Source organism: Leiobunum rupestre, chromosome 3, assembly GCF_980474605.1.
Source record: "Leiobunum rupestre chromosome 3, qqLeiRupe1.1.hap1, whole genome shotgun sequence".
In the NCBI taxonomy this organism is placed as follows: Eukaryota; Metazoa; Arthropoda; class Arachnida; order Opiliones; family Sclerosomatidae; genus Leiobunum; species Leiobunum rupestre.
In genome coordinates this window covers 11,572,670-11,589,524 of record NC_143386.1, presented here as the reverse complement: position 1 = coordinate 11,589,524, position 16,855 = coordinate 11,572,670, and the positions used below count along the sequence as shown (strand labels likewise).

At 34.5% G+C, this 16,855-nt stretch overlaps 1 protein-coding gene across 1 annotated transcript in view; it reads right to left on the bottom strand.

Moving 5' to 3' along the window:
- The window catches only part of LOC149949493 (L-xylulose reductase-like), a 156,025-nt gene extending 140,740 nt beyond the window's left edge, over positions 1–15,285 (bottom strand). The window contains exons 1-6 of the mRNA XM_090169433.1: positions 15,183–15,285; positions 9,874–9,971; positions 8,095–8,249; positions 7,945–7,987; positions 6,681–6,845; positions 6,331–6,448 (exon numbers count right to left, since the gene is read on the bottom strand). Of these exons, the coding sequence (XP_090025559.1) occupies positions 6,331–6,448; positions 6,681–6,845; positions 7,945–7,987; positions 8,095–8,249; positions 9,874–9,971; positions 15,183–15,285 (682 nt within the window). The remainder of the gene's footprint in view (positions 1–6,330; positions 6,449–6,680; positions 6,846–7,944; positions 7,988–8,094; positions 8,250–9,873; positions 9,972–15,182) is intronic.
- Positions 15,286–16,855: the final 1,570 nt, after the last annotated feature.

Here is a 16,855-nt window from a genome sequence, read left to right as displayed (position 1 = left end):
GGCCACCTAGTTGTTTGGGGACTTTATACTTTAAAATGACTAGGGAGCCAACCTTTATTATGTACATGACTTAAACTTAAATTTTTACTTAAAATAGCTACATTAGATTTAGATATTTCCATATTATAACCGGGGGTACTTTACCTAGTTTATTTATAAAAATATAATTATTAAGAAGGAAACTAATTTATTATATCGATATTACGTTAGTTACGTCAGCTTAACCTTAATCACATACTGACGAAAGGTTCAAGGGGACATTCATAAAGACTTACTTCGTTTACCGGATTTCAAAAGAAGACGGAGAGTACGCAAAAATTAGAAACACTCGGGGACTTTACATAAAATATAAAATGGAATGAAAATCAAAAAATATTACATAACAAAACAAGGGGCACCACTGAGGCGGTTACACCTTGTCCCTTGGTCCGGTGGTAAATCTTTAGTATGGGATTTCACATGCTCCGACCCCATAGCGCCTTCGTATTTCTCTTCGTCTTCTACAGCCCCTCTCTGGGCCGCAACCCAGGCTGGATTTAAGAAAAAGACAAATATATGGGGGCCTTGGTCATCGCTTCCAGTTCTGTGCTTTGGCTGTTGAAACTCTTGTTTTGGCCCTGGAACACGCGATTGGCCGGAAAATTCGGGGAGTAACCGGGTAGCCGCGTTCCGTGGAATCAGCCAACGCATAGCCATTGCCGTGCATCAGCGGGGCAACGCGGCCGCCGTCTTGAACACGTTTCCACCACGCTCCTCTCTTGATGAATTTCTTAATAAACTCCACTAATTTTTACTGTTTCATTTTTTAAACCAATTTTTTTTAAATAAATTAAAATGTGAATTCTTGATGATGGGCTTACTTATGTAACATTCAAGCTACTGAGAAATAAACCTTATAGCAGATTAAGTGAAATCCCACACCAAAGATTTGCCACCTAAGCATACAGAGCCTTTGTCATTCGTCAGGTCGTTTATCGTCGTCGCACAAGGGCACGATTTAAAATGTCGCTCACGGCAGCATGACTGTGCGGGTCGCTTCTCGTGTCATGACGCGACAAGCGACTCTCACCTCATTTATAACTCAAACCTTTAGTGCAAAAAACAATAAATCAACAACGCCACGGCAAAGTATCAACCAAGCACGTGATTATTTTGAGGTATCAGAAAAAGAGCGGTCAGTTATCACAACATCAAATAAAATTGCGTTGTTATTTCTCTACTCTAGACTGTGAGTAGACGAATTAGCAGACGGAAATCCAGTAGTTTAGCGAACTTATCGCGTTGGCCGCTGGAAGGTTCTATGGTAACCGAATGTCTTATTTTTAAAATTACAGTTTAGCAACTTGCGCAAAAATTACCAAAATTAAAATAACATATACGACGAATTTTTCTAGTGCACAAGATTAATTTAAAACATAAATATTTAATTTTTGTAATTGAATATTTATGTTTTAAATAAATCTTGTGCACTAGAAAAATTCGTCGTCTACATTATTTTAATTTTGGTGTCTTATTTTTATTCCAGTGGCCCTTAATAAAAATAAAGACAATGGGTGTTGGGGGATATCACTATTTCCAAGTCTGGGATAAATGCAGTTAATGCTACAAAGCAGAAGACTTAGCAGACGATTGATACAAGGTGTACACTTTTAGCAGACGCTAAAGCTTCAGCGTCGCTGTGCCACCAAGTCTCGTTTCGGCAGCGACTAGCGAAGAGAAGACGGTGGTAAGGTAAAGGTTACTGAAGATTTTTCTTATCTAGCATTTCACTTTCACCATTTACGAAAAGAAATTGCCCTCTATTAAATAGGTTAGTGATTCCTAAAACTCCCTAACAAAATAATATAGATTTATTCATTTATGTGATGTAGTTTGAAAAAATGCAAATTATTGAACTCCAAAGAAAAATATTTTCATATTTCGTTTGTTATGGTTCTGTTATGTATATATTAAAGCGCTTTTTGAGTGGCTTCCATAGAAATCGGATAACAAACTAGAACGCTTAATCGAATGGCTGGCAGCCCACCGATTAGATTCTTGGCAAAAACGACAGTAACACCATCTACGCCACGCACACGAAGCTTATTTTATCTAGTGATCAGGCCTACTTTGTGAATAACGTAGGCGCTGATTCCAATATCTATTTACAGGTGTTGTTGATTCATTAGTAGTCTTTTCCACTTTCTTTAACGGTTTAAGCTGTAAGTACAAAGCGAGAGAAGGCTGCAACTATCCAGAATGTAGTTTTCGGATTCATTTTTTCTGAAAGGTAAATACAGAATTTATTTGTTATTTTACGAGATGATAGATTATCTTTTGATTAATTGTTGTAATTTATGTTTAAAATTTCAATCACTTTGGTTTTAAATCTCCACTGAGTCACTTTGCTTGACAAGGGACCTCGAACCCGAAAGGTTTCTAATTTTCAAATAAATAAATATTAATTTGAAACCATGAAGTATCCGTCTTTTATTAAAAAAAGGAAAACGACCATTGCAGTAGCGGAGACATTCCAATAAAATAATAGGCCTTTGACAAAACCGGTAGAATTGTTGATTAAAACTACAGTTGTATAATTTTTACTTCTCCGCCAGCTAAACTGTTAACACCGACGCGTGTGACGTTAAGACATCAAAAAAACCTTCTCCCACTTTTTTTCTAGCTTTAAAATAAGGTTCCATATATAATGTAAATTTTGCTACGCAATTATATGGATGCTACGATTGAATGCTTCTTGTGTTAAATATTATTTATTTTTATCTTGTTAAACAGTTTTTATGTAATTAGTTAATTTTTTTATTTTTTTATAGTTCAATTCCTTAAAGTGTCACACGGGTGTTCTCTACATTTATTAATGGTAAATTTTTTAAAATATGTTTAATTACTAGAAATCCAGAATTTGTTTTAAAAAGATAGCTATAACACAGCAATTGTTTTTATTTAAAACTTAAACAATTTCAAATTTGAGGAAACCTATTCTAAAAACTAATTATTTTTTAAATTATTGTTGATTTTATTCCAGAGAAACAAGCATTTATCAAATATCTTTTTATTATTTTGAGATAAGCAAACTCTTTTCAAGTAATCAATCACAGGATCGATCACAGTTCGTCTCCAAATGGCAGTTTCAGCAAGTATCCTGCGTCGACGGGCAAAGTCACTCCGGTAATAACAGACGCGTGATCGCTCAACAGGAAACATATTCAATTTCAATGGGTTCTATATTATAAAAAAAGAAAGTTATTGAATATTTAAACAGTTTAAGCAAGCACTTAAAAATTGTACATCAACCTTAATCCAATTACTCACTCCTACACAATGTGAAGCATTGGCTTAACTACTTCATTAATTATTAATACGGAATTGTTTTAGCAAGTTGAGAACATGTCACATTATATTTTGCTTTTAATTAGCCGTTCACAAATTTAACTAACGCGTAAGTGGAGGGAGGGTTGGAAGTGTCACTTAAATAAAATATATGGCGTATCATATTTCTATACCGTAACCTAAATTATCAATTAATTTAAGGTATATTAAAAATAAGTATTTGTTTTTTATTTTATAAAATAGGATTAATTTTTAATTTAAAAACATATAAATTAATGGACCTATTTTTTATTGAATTATGATAATTTTAAGGTTCAAATATAATTTAACGTAATAGCCCTTTTCGTAATTTTATGCACGCCTGCGCAGTATGGCTCGGGGGGCCAAGTTACCAGACGATGGTTTGTTATTGTGCGGGAATTTAATGCGGTTTGATAACGCTGCGTGACCATTTAAGTTTAATCGTGTATATTCATGTTATATCAACATAGGTTTTACTTAAATAAATGTAAATATATCGTTATCGTGATATTTTGAACTGTTTTCTAAAAGGAAACTAACAGAGTTCCCAGAAGAAGTGATCATAACTAAGCCTTGGAGATATGCCATCTCGCTGTTGCAAAAGTCACTCTACCTATGGTGATAGAAATAATAAATTTCATCGAGTTTCAGTAAAACGGCGTAAATTGTGGCAAAGACTAATTAATCGTTTAGAGTGGAAAGCTGCACGGGATGATAAAGTTTGCAACAGGCATTTTGTAAGTGCGTATCCAGGGTGGGAACCATCGGATGTTGACTGAGTACCAACACGTTTTATGAAACCTATTATAAATAAAGTTACCCATAAAAATGCTGTATCTGAAAACCATGTAGAGAACGATTCTTTTGAAATAATTAACCCATCTGATGACAACTTGAGCAGCATTGTCTTAGAGCGCTCACGAGAAAGTAGATATGAAAATCGGATCAAAAAGAAGGTATGCTTTTATATTTCTTAATTATTGACTCGAATTAATTATTAATGTAATATTTTACAGAAAAAATTGGAAAGAGAGTTATTTGATAGAAATTGGGAAAATGTATCTCTTCAATCATCATTTTCATTTCATGACTAAGTAGGAGACAACCAGTCTGAACCTGTATTTATTGAAAATATTGAAAAATCCTTTTGAAGTAATTTTTAAGTTGTTTCCGTAAAATATCAATAATCTCACTTCTTTATTTTGGTTAGGCTTTGGCTCACAAACCATGACTGATCCTGTTGTGGAAGAAAATGTTAAACTGAAGCAAGAAATACAGGAGTTGAATAATATCAATCGCTACCGAGTCGAGTTCGTGTTTCAAAATTTTTTCTTTAGCCAAAAAGTGATACTCGCACATTAATTTACTTAAAAAACCATAGAAACACAGTAAATGTAGGCATTCCTGTGTAGAATTTCGAAACATTATCATCATTCTGTATTTTTTCAACAGACCAACTTTTTTGCGATTGATATTATTCCACCACTGTATTTCCTGCTTCAGTTTAACATTTTCTTCCACAAGAAGTGAGATTATTGATATTTAACGGAAACAACTTAAAACATATTTCGAAAGGATTTTTTATTATTTTCAATAAATACAGGTTGAAACTGGTTGTCTCCAACATAGTCATGAAATGAAAGTGATGATTGAAGAGATAAATTTTCCCAATTACTATCAAATAACTCTCTTTCCAATTTTTTCTATAAAATATTATATTAATAATTAGTTCGAGTCAATAATTTAGAAATATAGAGAGGCTGATTTTTGTCATGGTAGTATAATTAGAAGTGAAATAACTTGATTACGGAATACTCATGAGTATTCCGTAATCAAGTTATTTCACTTCAAATTTAGAAATATAAAAGCATACCTTCTTTTTAATCCGATTTTCATATCTACTTTCTCGTGAGAGCTCTAAGACATTGCTGCTCAAGTTGTCATCAGATGGGTTAATTATTTCAAAAGAATCGTTCTCTACATTGTTTTCAGATACAGCATTTTTATGGGTTACTTTATTTATAATAGGTTTCATAAAAAGTGTTGGTACCGAGTCAACATCCGATGGTTCCCACCCTGGATACCCACTAACAAAATGCCTGCTGCAAACTTTATCATCCCGTGCAGCTTTCCATTCTATACGATTAAATAGTCTTTGCCACAATTTACGCCGTTTTACTGGAACTCGATGAAATGTAATATTTCTATCATCATAGGGAGAGTGACTTTTGCAACAGCGAGATGGCATATCTCCAAGGCTTAGTTATGATCACTTCTTCTGGGAACTCTGTTAGTTTCCTTTTAGAAAACAGTTCAAAATATCACGATAACGATATATTTACATTTATTTAAGTAAAACCTATGTTGATATATAACATAAATATACACGATTTAACTTAAATGGTCACACAGCGTTATTAAACCGCATTAAATTCCCGCACAATAACAAGCCATCTTCTAGTAACTTGGCCCCCAACAGCTGTTTGCGCATGCGTGAGCGTTTATCCCCCATTACGACCCCTCGGTTTGCGAAAAGGGCTATTGACGGCGTGCATTAAATCCATGTATTATTATTTTTACGCAAGTGACCACTTGTCTTAAAGAGTGTTTTTCGTTATCAGTGAATTAATTTTTGAAATGGATTAAATAAATAATGCACCTTGTCTATGTAACAAAACCATAGCTTAATTTATAGGTGGCCATTAGTTAGCGTGACCCGAGTAGACGTTGTCTCACAAATATGAAAATGTCTATATTCATAGGCCTAAAAGTAGTAGTTTGGATGATAGAAACAGATAAAAATCGTCGTTGATATATTATTAAATTAAATTCGTTATCATTATTGTACATTTTTTTAAGCAAAGCCGTTTAAGGGTTGTAACGATAACATCAAATTGGTTTGGATGAAATTGTCAGCTAATCTTAACAAAAAGCTTTTAGAGCACGAGTAGAAATTGGACTAACAAGGAACGATATACTGACCAATAAAGACGGGTATTGGAAGCTCTCTCAGCATTCGATTCATGAGCCCTTCGTCTAAGCTTACATTGTGGGTCATTTGCGTATTGACGACCCCAGGAGCCACTGCATTCACCCGAATCTATCAATGAAATTTTAAGCCAATAAATAGTCAATTATAAATTCAATTTTTAACCAAGTGGTAGATCAATTATTTATGCAGCGAGCTATTATCCGATGGAAATTCTAACAATTGTTCGTATATTTGAAAGCTTTAACAAATAATAATTTTAATTTTACAGTACATGTAATATATTTCGTTATTTTTAATCTTAAAACCGTGGAAATTAAATATTGTAATAAATGGTTCTTACCTTATGCTTTGCCAGATCATGAGCCATAGATTTGGTTAAGTTAGAAGTGCCGGCTTTTAAGGCAGAGTACACCGAAAGGGATTTCATTGGAGCCAAAACGCAGACGCTGGACAAGTTGACAATAGCGCCACCTGTGCCACGATCAATCATAGATTGGGCGGCAACCTATAGGAAGAAACAAATTTACAGCATCAAACCTCTTTAAGATACCTCTTGATAATATGCACGGAAGTTAATAGAAGATTTCAATTTAATATAGTGCCAAAAGTGAATATACACTAACAAGTAAGATCAAATTTTTAAATAAAATAATTATTATTTCTAAGGGTTTTTTAAATTTAAATACCAAAATGTTATGTAATTTTTGGAAGGGCATTTTAGGGGGGGGGTACAGATTTATTGATATAATATCTATTAGGGTACAATGTTCCACCACCACGGTTGTTTTACCCCTGTGAGAGCAGCGGGAGAATCTGAGAGGAGGTGAGATGCACGAATCTTCCAAAGGAGAGGGGTTTCACAAAATATGCATTTCAGAGAGAGGAGAGTGAAAGGATATACTTTATTACTTCCATAAAGGGAAAAGAGCGTCACATGATATCAGACTATTCAATAAAACTAGCTGGAGCGTGCGCGAGGTTAGTTTAATTAGCGAAATTCGATGAGAGGAGATGAGCTCAAAAGTTAGTTTACGGTGGTGAGAGGGGTAGACTTTGAGTTTAAAATTTTGGAAACGGGACTGAAATGAAGTGAGAGTTATCACAAAATTCTAAAAAATGCGAAGCGACACCTGCTAAATCACTTCATCCCGGTTCTTTGAAAATTAGGAAAATTTTCCCTAAAACAATTATTATTCATGTAAACTATAGAAACAGTAATAATGTTTGACGTATATTTGAATTGCAGTCCCACTTTTTTTGGTAAAATACAAGCAATTTTTGTTCCCCGCGTTGCCATTTTCAAAATTGATTCTCAGTGAATTTACTTGAGCCAACACTTAGCGATTTCTCACGCTGCTTTTAAAAATACGTTTTCTTAATAAAGCGATTTAAAGGGTAAATGAAAAGAGACTTAAAACGGTTTAAAAATTCACAATTTATTTATTAAATTTTATTTATTTTAAAACCGTTTTAAGTCTCTTTTCGTTGTGTTTTTCACAATGTGCTTCTCTTCACTTCGATTTAAGGGGTAAGTGTGAACGTGGCTAAAGATATTCCTCCACTGTAAAATGAACTGACAGTAGTAGATATAACTTATAACTTACTTGGGAAACAAAAACTGTAGACTTTAGGTTTACATCAGTGAGACTAAATGTAAATAAATAGTTTTAAAAATTAGTGAAACTTTACTTTCCATTCTCATTAAATATCCAACGTAAGATACTGGAACAAAATACAGATTCACATTCTCTTACATGTTAAAATTATTTTCGGTAACATCCAATATAGATTCAGAAAGGAAAGTTCCGACATTATTTACTAAAAGGTCAATGGGTCCGACGGTCGCCAGAGCAACCTTTCCTAATTCCCAATTACCCAAATCAACATTCAGCAGTTTAATACCTGGAAGCTGCGGAAATAAATATAAAATATTAGTACTTCAAGGTAGTGTAGAAGTTTGGAGAGGAAGTGTTAATTTAGGCTTTGATTTAATGAAAATTTACAAACAGTTTCAATGATTTCTTCACACGTTATTTTAGTTGAAATTACTGAAAAATGTCTATAATACTTAGAAAAGCGTCGCGTCGGTCACGCTAAAACTTAAAAGCTAATTCAAGTCCGTTTGAATTCATAATTTTACCAATGATTTTTAGATAAAAACACGAGAAAAACGGGTTTCAAGCTTACTTACACCGACCAGTGTTTTACTTACCTTTTATTCATTGAAATCTTTTTGACTACGCAAGAAAAATCGTTGCTGTTCAATCGCAATGTTTTACAGTTGAGAAAAATTTATATTTCTATATCTCTTTGATATCAGTCACTCAAAGAATTGTTTTATAATTTTTTTGTGTATGATCATTGGTTTCGGTGGCATATGTTTATATTTTAAAAGGAATTCTTTTGATAATTATAGGTCTAGAATTATGTTCAATAGGTTTGTCATTTTGTAGAAATACTTATTGATTGCTTTGTGTATAAATGATAAGGGGTTCAAACTTTAATAATAATTATAATAATGGCTAAGACGTAAAATGGCGTCATAATTTAGTTAAGCGACCACCAACAGACTGGAATAAAAATAATGATAAAAAAATCTGAAAACTTCGATAAGTCATTTATAAAAGACGTCACGGACATTTAAAGACACAGAATCCCCCGATCTATTTACTTGTTTTAAATACATAATTTAAAATTAAAGAAATTGATAATTATATTAATGAGCAGTTCATAAAAGTCATCTAGCGACTTTTACTGCTTTAAATTCAGGTGGCCGGGTTAAATTGCGTAGGAGAAATTTTCGTTTTACTAGTTTTTGGAAATAAAGTAGTGCAACGCGAACAAGTTGGATGGCGCCAGTATCAATTGGTACGAAATTAAAATGTTTAAACGTAGTTCACAAATGATCAGTACTAACAAGAAATGTAATTTTTAACCACGTTGGTCTTCATTTAAAAAAATTAAGTACACTTCATTTCAAAAATTTCCCAAAACTACTAAAAACGGTAAATGCTCCAATTCCCAGGCCATAATCTCATAAATGTTAACAATGCCGGTGAGGTCAAGACATGTCCAATCGATTGACGTATCATGTGACTTTGTAGCCCTAAGATACAGAGATAAATCGTGTGAACACCGGCGTCGATGGACACAGTACGTTAAACTAATACACACAGACCCCTAGCACAATTTTAAGATATTGCAACATTTCGAGATTCTCGGACTCATAGGTCTTCTAGGACAAATACAAGACGTGATCGATTGAATTAACTTCCGACTTAGAAAAAATTAATAAACTATACAAATAAGCAAAAACTTCCAGCAGTAAACTAGGTACCCAATTAGATTGGCTAGGGTTTTGCTTTTTAAGGAAAGACTTTTAACTTTTTCGCTTTTATTATCATTCTGATGATTTAGTGTGTAATTCACCAAACATTCCTTAAATTTAGGTCATTCGATAAATAGCTCTAAATAATTATAAAAGTTCTAAGAAAAGTGAGCATATAAGGAGCTATGTTTGTCCATCTTCATACCTCAGCAAGCAGTTCGTCCAAAAATTGCTGGTTGTTGCAAACTGCTATGACATGGGCTCCCAGCTTATGCAATAGCCTGGCAGTTTCTCGTCCGATACCTGGCCAAATATAGACGCAGTTGATTCAGATAATTTGAATGAGAAAGATTTTTACTGCACCTATTATGAAGATGGTGCTACGCAGCACTAGGAACCTTTCCCAGTTCTATTTTATAAAGTCGCGCGATGCACGCTCAAAAGCACGTGTTAATAAGTTATTCGGCAGAAGTGGGAAAGCCCCCTTGTGTTGTGTAGAGCCTTATTCCTCAATACAAAAATTTATATAACACAAAAGGAAATCTTAATTCATGGAAAAAACTTAAAATAAGACGTACGACGGTCAGAATACACACAATCCTTCTAATGTGTTAAGTTTGTTTGATCTATTCACAGTAACCTGCAACGCCGGTATCACAACTAATATATATCCACGGCCACACAAAATTGTACACTTATTTGTTACTTTTAGTCATACTTTGAAAGCATCGAATATTCCTTCAATCAATGTCTTTCTTATGTTTTACTTCTGATCACACTTATTTGTTACTCCTGGTCATCCGTTGCAAGCATAGCGTATTACTCCGATAAGTGTCACACTTATTTGTTACTTCAGGTCATACGTTGTAAGCATAGCGTATTACTCCGATAAGTGTCACACTTATTTGTTACTTCAGGTCATACGTTGAAAGCATAGCGTATTACTCCGATAAGTGTCACACTTATTTGTTACTTCAGGTCATACGTTGAAAGCATAGCGTATTACTCCGATAAGTGTCACACTTATTTGTTACTTCAGGTCATACGTTGAAAGCATAGCGTATTACTCCGATAAGTGTCACACTTCTTTGTTACTTCAGGTCATACGTTGCAAGCATCACGTACTGCTCCGATAAGTGTCACACTTATTTGTTACTTCAGGTCATACGTTGTAAGCATAGCGTATTACTCCGATAAGTGTCACACTTATTTATTACTTCAGGTCATACGTTGTAAGCATAGCTTATTACTCCGATAAGTGTCACACTTATTTGTGACTTCAGGTCATACGTTGAAAGCATAGCGTATTACTCCGATAAGTGTCACACTTATTTGTTACTTCAGGTCATACGTTGAAAGCATAGCGTATTACTCCGATAAGTGTCTCACTTCTTTGTTACTTCAGGTCATACGTTGCAAGCATCACGTACTGCTCCGATAAGTGTCTCACTTATTTGTTACTTTTGGTCATATTAGAACGGCCTCCGATAAGTGTCACACTTATTTGTTACTTCAGGTCATACGTTGTAAGCACAACGTATTACTCCGATAAGTTTCACACTTATTTGTTACTTCAGGTCATACGTTGTAAGCACAACGTATTACTCCGATAAGTGTCACACTTATTTGTTACTTCAGGTCATACGTTGTAAGCATAGCGTATTACTCCGATAAGTGTCACACTTATTTATTACTTCAGGTCATACGTTGTAAGCATAGCGTATTACTCCGATAAGTGTCACACTTATTTGTTACTTCAGTTCATACGTTGTAAGCATCGCGTATTACTCCGATAAGTGCCACACTTATTTGTTACTTTGGGTCACATTAGAACGGCCTTGGAAAATGCCAGAGAGAAATTCGCGTAATGTCTCTATAACCATGCGTATTTCAAATGTTGGAAGTTGAGGGGGGTACGTATACGCTGTCCACAAAACCTTACTTAGAATTAAAATTAAGCAACGTAATTGCAATTCTAGGTTATAGGGAAACCACAGCTATTCAAAAATATAACTTTAATGAAAGTCGGACTCTAATTAAGGAACGTTATGTAAATTTTTAGGTGAAAATATTAATACGCGAAAATTGGGGTCCCGTAAATTGGTGTTGGTCCATTTGATCGAAAAATATGTGATTGACAGTCGATCATTATACGTTGCAATTGATCGAAATTCCATTTGATCGAATCCCATTTGTCATTTGTTTCATAAGATCGAACCTTCAAATGATCGAATACTATTTGATCGAATTCAAAAGTATTTATAGTACCAGTTGGTATGTTTTTATTTTACCGAATGTCAATATGAAGTGCAGAAGGAATAATGATGGAATAATTCATTGCTTAAGTGCAGAAGGAATAATGATGGAATAATTCATTGCTTAAGTGCATAAAGAATAATGATGGAATAATTCATTGCTTAAGTGCAGAAGGAATAATGATGGAATAATTCATTGCTTTAACTGTATTAAGCCACATAGTTGAAGATATTTTGACTTTATACACTATATGACGGAATTTTTTATGACATCGACGATAACGGCCCGTTGTTTTTGATATATATAAATAGGGTCAGGTTAGGTTAGGTTAGGTTAGGTTGATGTACGCGCGCCGTAGGCGCGTATGCACCGTTGTATTCGAGGGGTCTGACCACGTTTACGGCCCTTTTATTGCTAAAAACTAGGTACAGAGTTCGTTTTTTTAATAGGTCTTTCTATTAATTATGTCCGAGATAATATTTTGTTTTTTTACGTCACTGCGCTCAGTTTTTTTCTGTATATTATTTTTCTTGAGTACAGTTTAAAGAAATAATTATTATTTATAGAGTCTACTGTATCTCATTCTGACTAGATGTTGCCTTATCGATTTACTCCCAAAAACTAGTAGTTTTACCCTACAGTAGCTTTCGATCAAATTTCGTTCGATCAAATGCCATTCGATCAAATGCCATTCGATCAAATGCCATTCGATGAAATGCAATTCGATCAAATGGAAATTCGATCAAATGGGACCCGTTCGATCATTTGGGAATCGTTCAAATAGACTCAACCCCGTAAATTACCCTGAACACTATATTTAATATTTACTGATATAACCGAAGTTGTAGGCCCGCTGAATCCTTACCTATCCAATAATATTTTTTTTAACGTTATCGGACTTAATTTTAAATAAAATATTTACCACATAAAGCGAAACCACCGAAAATAGTAAATTGGGCAAATGCCCAACTTCTAGGGCTCCGATTTGAAAACTTTATGAAAGGCTATCAATGGCGATGTATGTACATTCGAAGGAAATATCATTGTCTCTTCTAGCCCTAACCGTTGAAGAGAAATGCGCGACACGGCAGCATCGGCATCGGCTACACTGTACGTGAGACTAATACACACAAATCCTTGGGATTGTGTGTAAAAACAGATTTACTTCGCTTAAAAGCTAAAACCACGTAACGTTTAGAGTGGCATTTATAAATATTTTAAAGTTAATCTCTGTATGAGTGGGCATAGACAAATCACTAGAACATTTTCGGTGTTAACTGTATTAATACCCATACGATAAATACATTCGAAAGCAAAATTTTACAAATTAATCGTTCGAAACCGTTTTAAAACGGTTCCAAAGTGCCTAGTGTGAACGTGGCTTATGTTTCCTCTAAGGCAACAAAAAGTGACCGGCGACGGCAGCGTAAGCCGGCGTTTAGACAAATTTTCATGAAAAATTGTTTGTAATCGTTCAATTTGCACATTATTATGATAAAAAACAGTAAATAATTTATTACCGAAAAATAATCATAAAATCACAAATTGAATTTTAATATTAGATTCAACTTTTAACTATGGCACCTATATATTTCATAAATTGGGATCCATTTTTGTAAAAAAAACAACATCACAGAACTTGCTTTAAGTAAGGGAAACTTTGAAAATTTCGAAATTGTCATTAATGAATAAAATTCTGTTGGCATTCATAGGTGAAAGATTAGAATGTTTTGCATTCAACAGTAACCCTCTAGAACCAAACTTTAGGGAGTAATTCCCCCAGAGAAGTTAACATTAGCTGCGTTCACACTAGACACTTTGGAAACGTTTTAAAACGGTTTCGAAAGATAAAATTTTAAATTTTCGGTGTCAACTGTATGAATAGGCATACGACAAATACATTTGACGGCAAGATTTTACAATTTGATCTTTCGAAACAGTTTTAAAACGTTTCCAGAGTGTCTAGTGTGAACGCGGCAATTGTAAAACCATCATCCCCCTTTTCCCCCATGTTTTTAGCTGGTGAAAGCTCCTAAATTAGCAACGGGACTATACAAGTTACGTTACGTGTATTTAGTTCTCAAACCCGCGAACGGCGCGCAATTTTTGAGGGAGCGATGGCGTTGGCGGAGTTGCCAGATTAATTTTATGGACTAAAAATTGGGTAACTAGCCCAAAATCTTGCCCAAACAAAAATTGTTCTTTCTTCGATACAGCCCAATTCCAGCCCAACAAAATCGCTCTTACCTGATTTTTAAAACAATGAACTACGAATGTAATTTAGAAATCTCTGTTACCTGATGATTAAAGCAATGAACTAGGAAGGCAATTTAGCCTTTGGTAATGGTATCAGGGAAAGTTTATGGCCTTTTGAACGATAGTTCGAAAAAATCAATGCGATTATAGTAATAAGAATTGGCGTACAAAATAGCGTACCATAAAATAAACAAAATTTTAACCGCCCATATGGCAACACGGCCGGCGGCTTTCCAATCCCTCTTTCAATATTTCGCCCTATTTATTTCGCACGAGATAAAAACGGCGGCGCGTTCCAAAGTATCGGCGGCGGCGGCGCAGGCCTCTAAAGCCAACCTTCTCTCTTAGACTTTGCTCACCCAAAGTTTTTCTTAAATAAATAAATATCGCGTTTTTATGTATTTAGCCCTAATATTATAAAAAAAAACAGTTTCTTCTAAAACATTTAATTCAAATTGTATTCCAAAAAACCAAACAATTATATCTTAAATAAATATCTAAAAATAAATATCAAAATGACGATGTTCTTTGTAATAACAGTCATCAATTAAAAGACTCTCGAAATAGAGTGAACGCTATACCTAGCAGACGATCTTTCCTTTATGTAAGCAGAAACGAAAGACAAAGATTTGGTTCAAGATTAACTGGAAAAGCCCACCTTTTAATAAATATATATTGATTTGGTTTATTATCTTGACTTTTGTACTAAACCGATGAACGCATGGAAAAATATCAGAAAACGCCATTTACGAATAGTTTCACCTTAAACAACGTCACAGCCATAGCGCTTGAAAGGCTGGCGCCATATAAATTATAAATGACCTTTGCGCCAAGACTATCCAAATACGACCTGTGGCCAACCATATTTTATGGAAAATTTATATTCAGGTCTTCTTATAATTTATTAACCGCGTTTGTTGTGAGCACGGTTTTAACAAATACAAATTACATTTTTATTTTGACATTAAAAATTTAGGCATGCATTTTTTAAGTACGGCTTACCTCTAGTAGCACCGGTAACCACCACTCGTTTTCCTGCGAAATTAATCTCCATTTTATTCTGAATTCGAGAAAGCGTCCGCTTGTACCGGTTTTCGAATGACATGTGGGTTTACAGCCAACAACAATCAGTATTTGGCGTTGAATACCCTTACCGTGACAAAAAGAGCGACTGATATACTTCTATAATATTCGATGGCAGAGCTGACAACTACATCCACTTTTAGGAAAATAAAAAATGGCTAATACAGTATTTTTTTTCTGTTCTACAGTCAAAATAATAAAATCTTATTTGTTTGACAGCTGCTAAATTAGTGTTACGAAAATTTTATTACTTAACAAACTTCCATTTCTTATCTTGGAGCTCTTTAATTGTCAATTCATTAATGAAAGTTTTTTTAAATTTACAATTAAAGCTTCCTCGCATATTGTAACGTATGATTTGCGTATGGGTAGACGACCGGGCTCCTTCCAAGGCCGTCGTCGGTTGCCGTTTCCCGTTAAATAAACTGTCAAATTAATGTTATGCTTTTTAACAATAATCTGACATTGAAAATTACAGTGAAATGAAACTTAGATTTTTTACCGTTTAATTAACTGTCAAATTAATGTTGTGATATTTACCAGTAATCTGATAGTAAAAATTACGGTGAAATGAATCTTTGGTTTCTTTACCGTTAATTTAATGGTCAAATTAATGTTGCGCAATTTTAAAATTACGGTAAAATAAAAGTTGGATTTTGGTACTGTTAAATTAACGGTAAAATTTTAGTTATGCCATTTAACAGTAATCTGACATTTATAATTACGGTGAAATGAAACTTGCAATTTTTACCGTAAAATTAACGGCCAAATTAATGTTATGCTACTTAACGGTAATGTGACATTTAAAATTATAGTAAAATTAAACTGGATTTTTTACCTCTCCGAGGGTACTTTGTACACTGGTGGGGTACTACAATCACCGTGTCTGTCTGTGGGTCTGTCTGTGGGTCTGTCTGTCTTGCGAACGCGTTCGCATTTTCCGTGCAAAGGTTAATCATTGCGTACGCAGTTTCTCGAAATCTCTGCGTTCGCAGTTTCTCGAAGGGTTGGCAAAACCACCGTGTGACGGTGAGCGTTAACGGATTCAGTTGCGGTTTGGTTTGGATGGTGTTTTTTCGCTCACCGTCGTGACGGTTTGGTGTATTACGTTTTTGTAATGTTTATGCGTAGGTTGTGAATGTTGAGTTCGTGTTATGACGGTTGTGAGTGTTGAGTTTGTTGTGTTTGTGTTTTGATGGTTGTGCATGTTGAGTATGTTGTGTTTGTACGGGCGTTTTCTCTCCAGCTTCTACTTAATGACTTTGGGACGGACCGAGTGCTGAGTGTTATGCAACCTCACAACGTCCAATGGCAGGGTTTCCACCAATTGTTCACGGTATTCGTCTTAGGGGCTGTTCACTAATTACGTAACGCGGTAGGGGGGGAGGGGGTTTGTGCAAGCGTTACTAATTGTTACGGGGGGGGGAGGGTTCACTAAAATGATACGTAACACATTATTTTTAATATCGTAGAATAAAATTTTCATAACTTTCAGAAACAGTCGTAATTATTAAAAACATAAGCATTTTCATTGGTTTACTCACGTTTAAAAGAATTTCATATGACCTTGATCTACAGTTTCGCCTATTTTC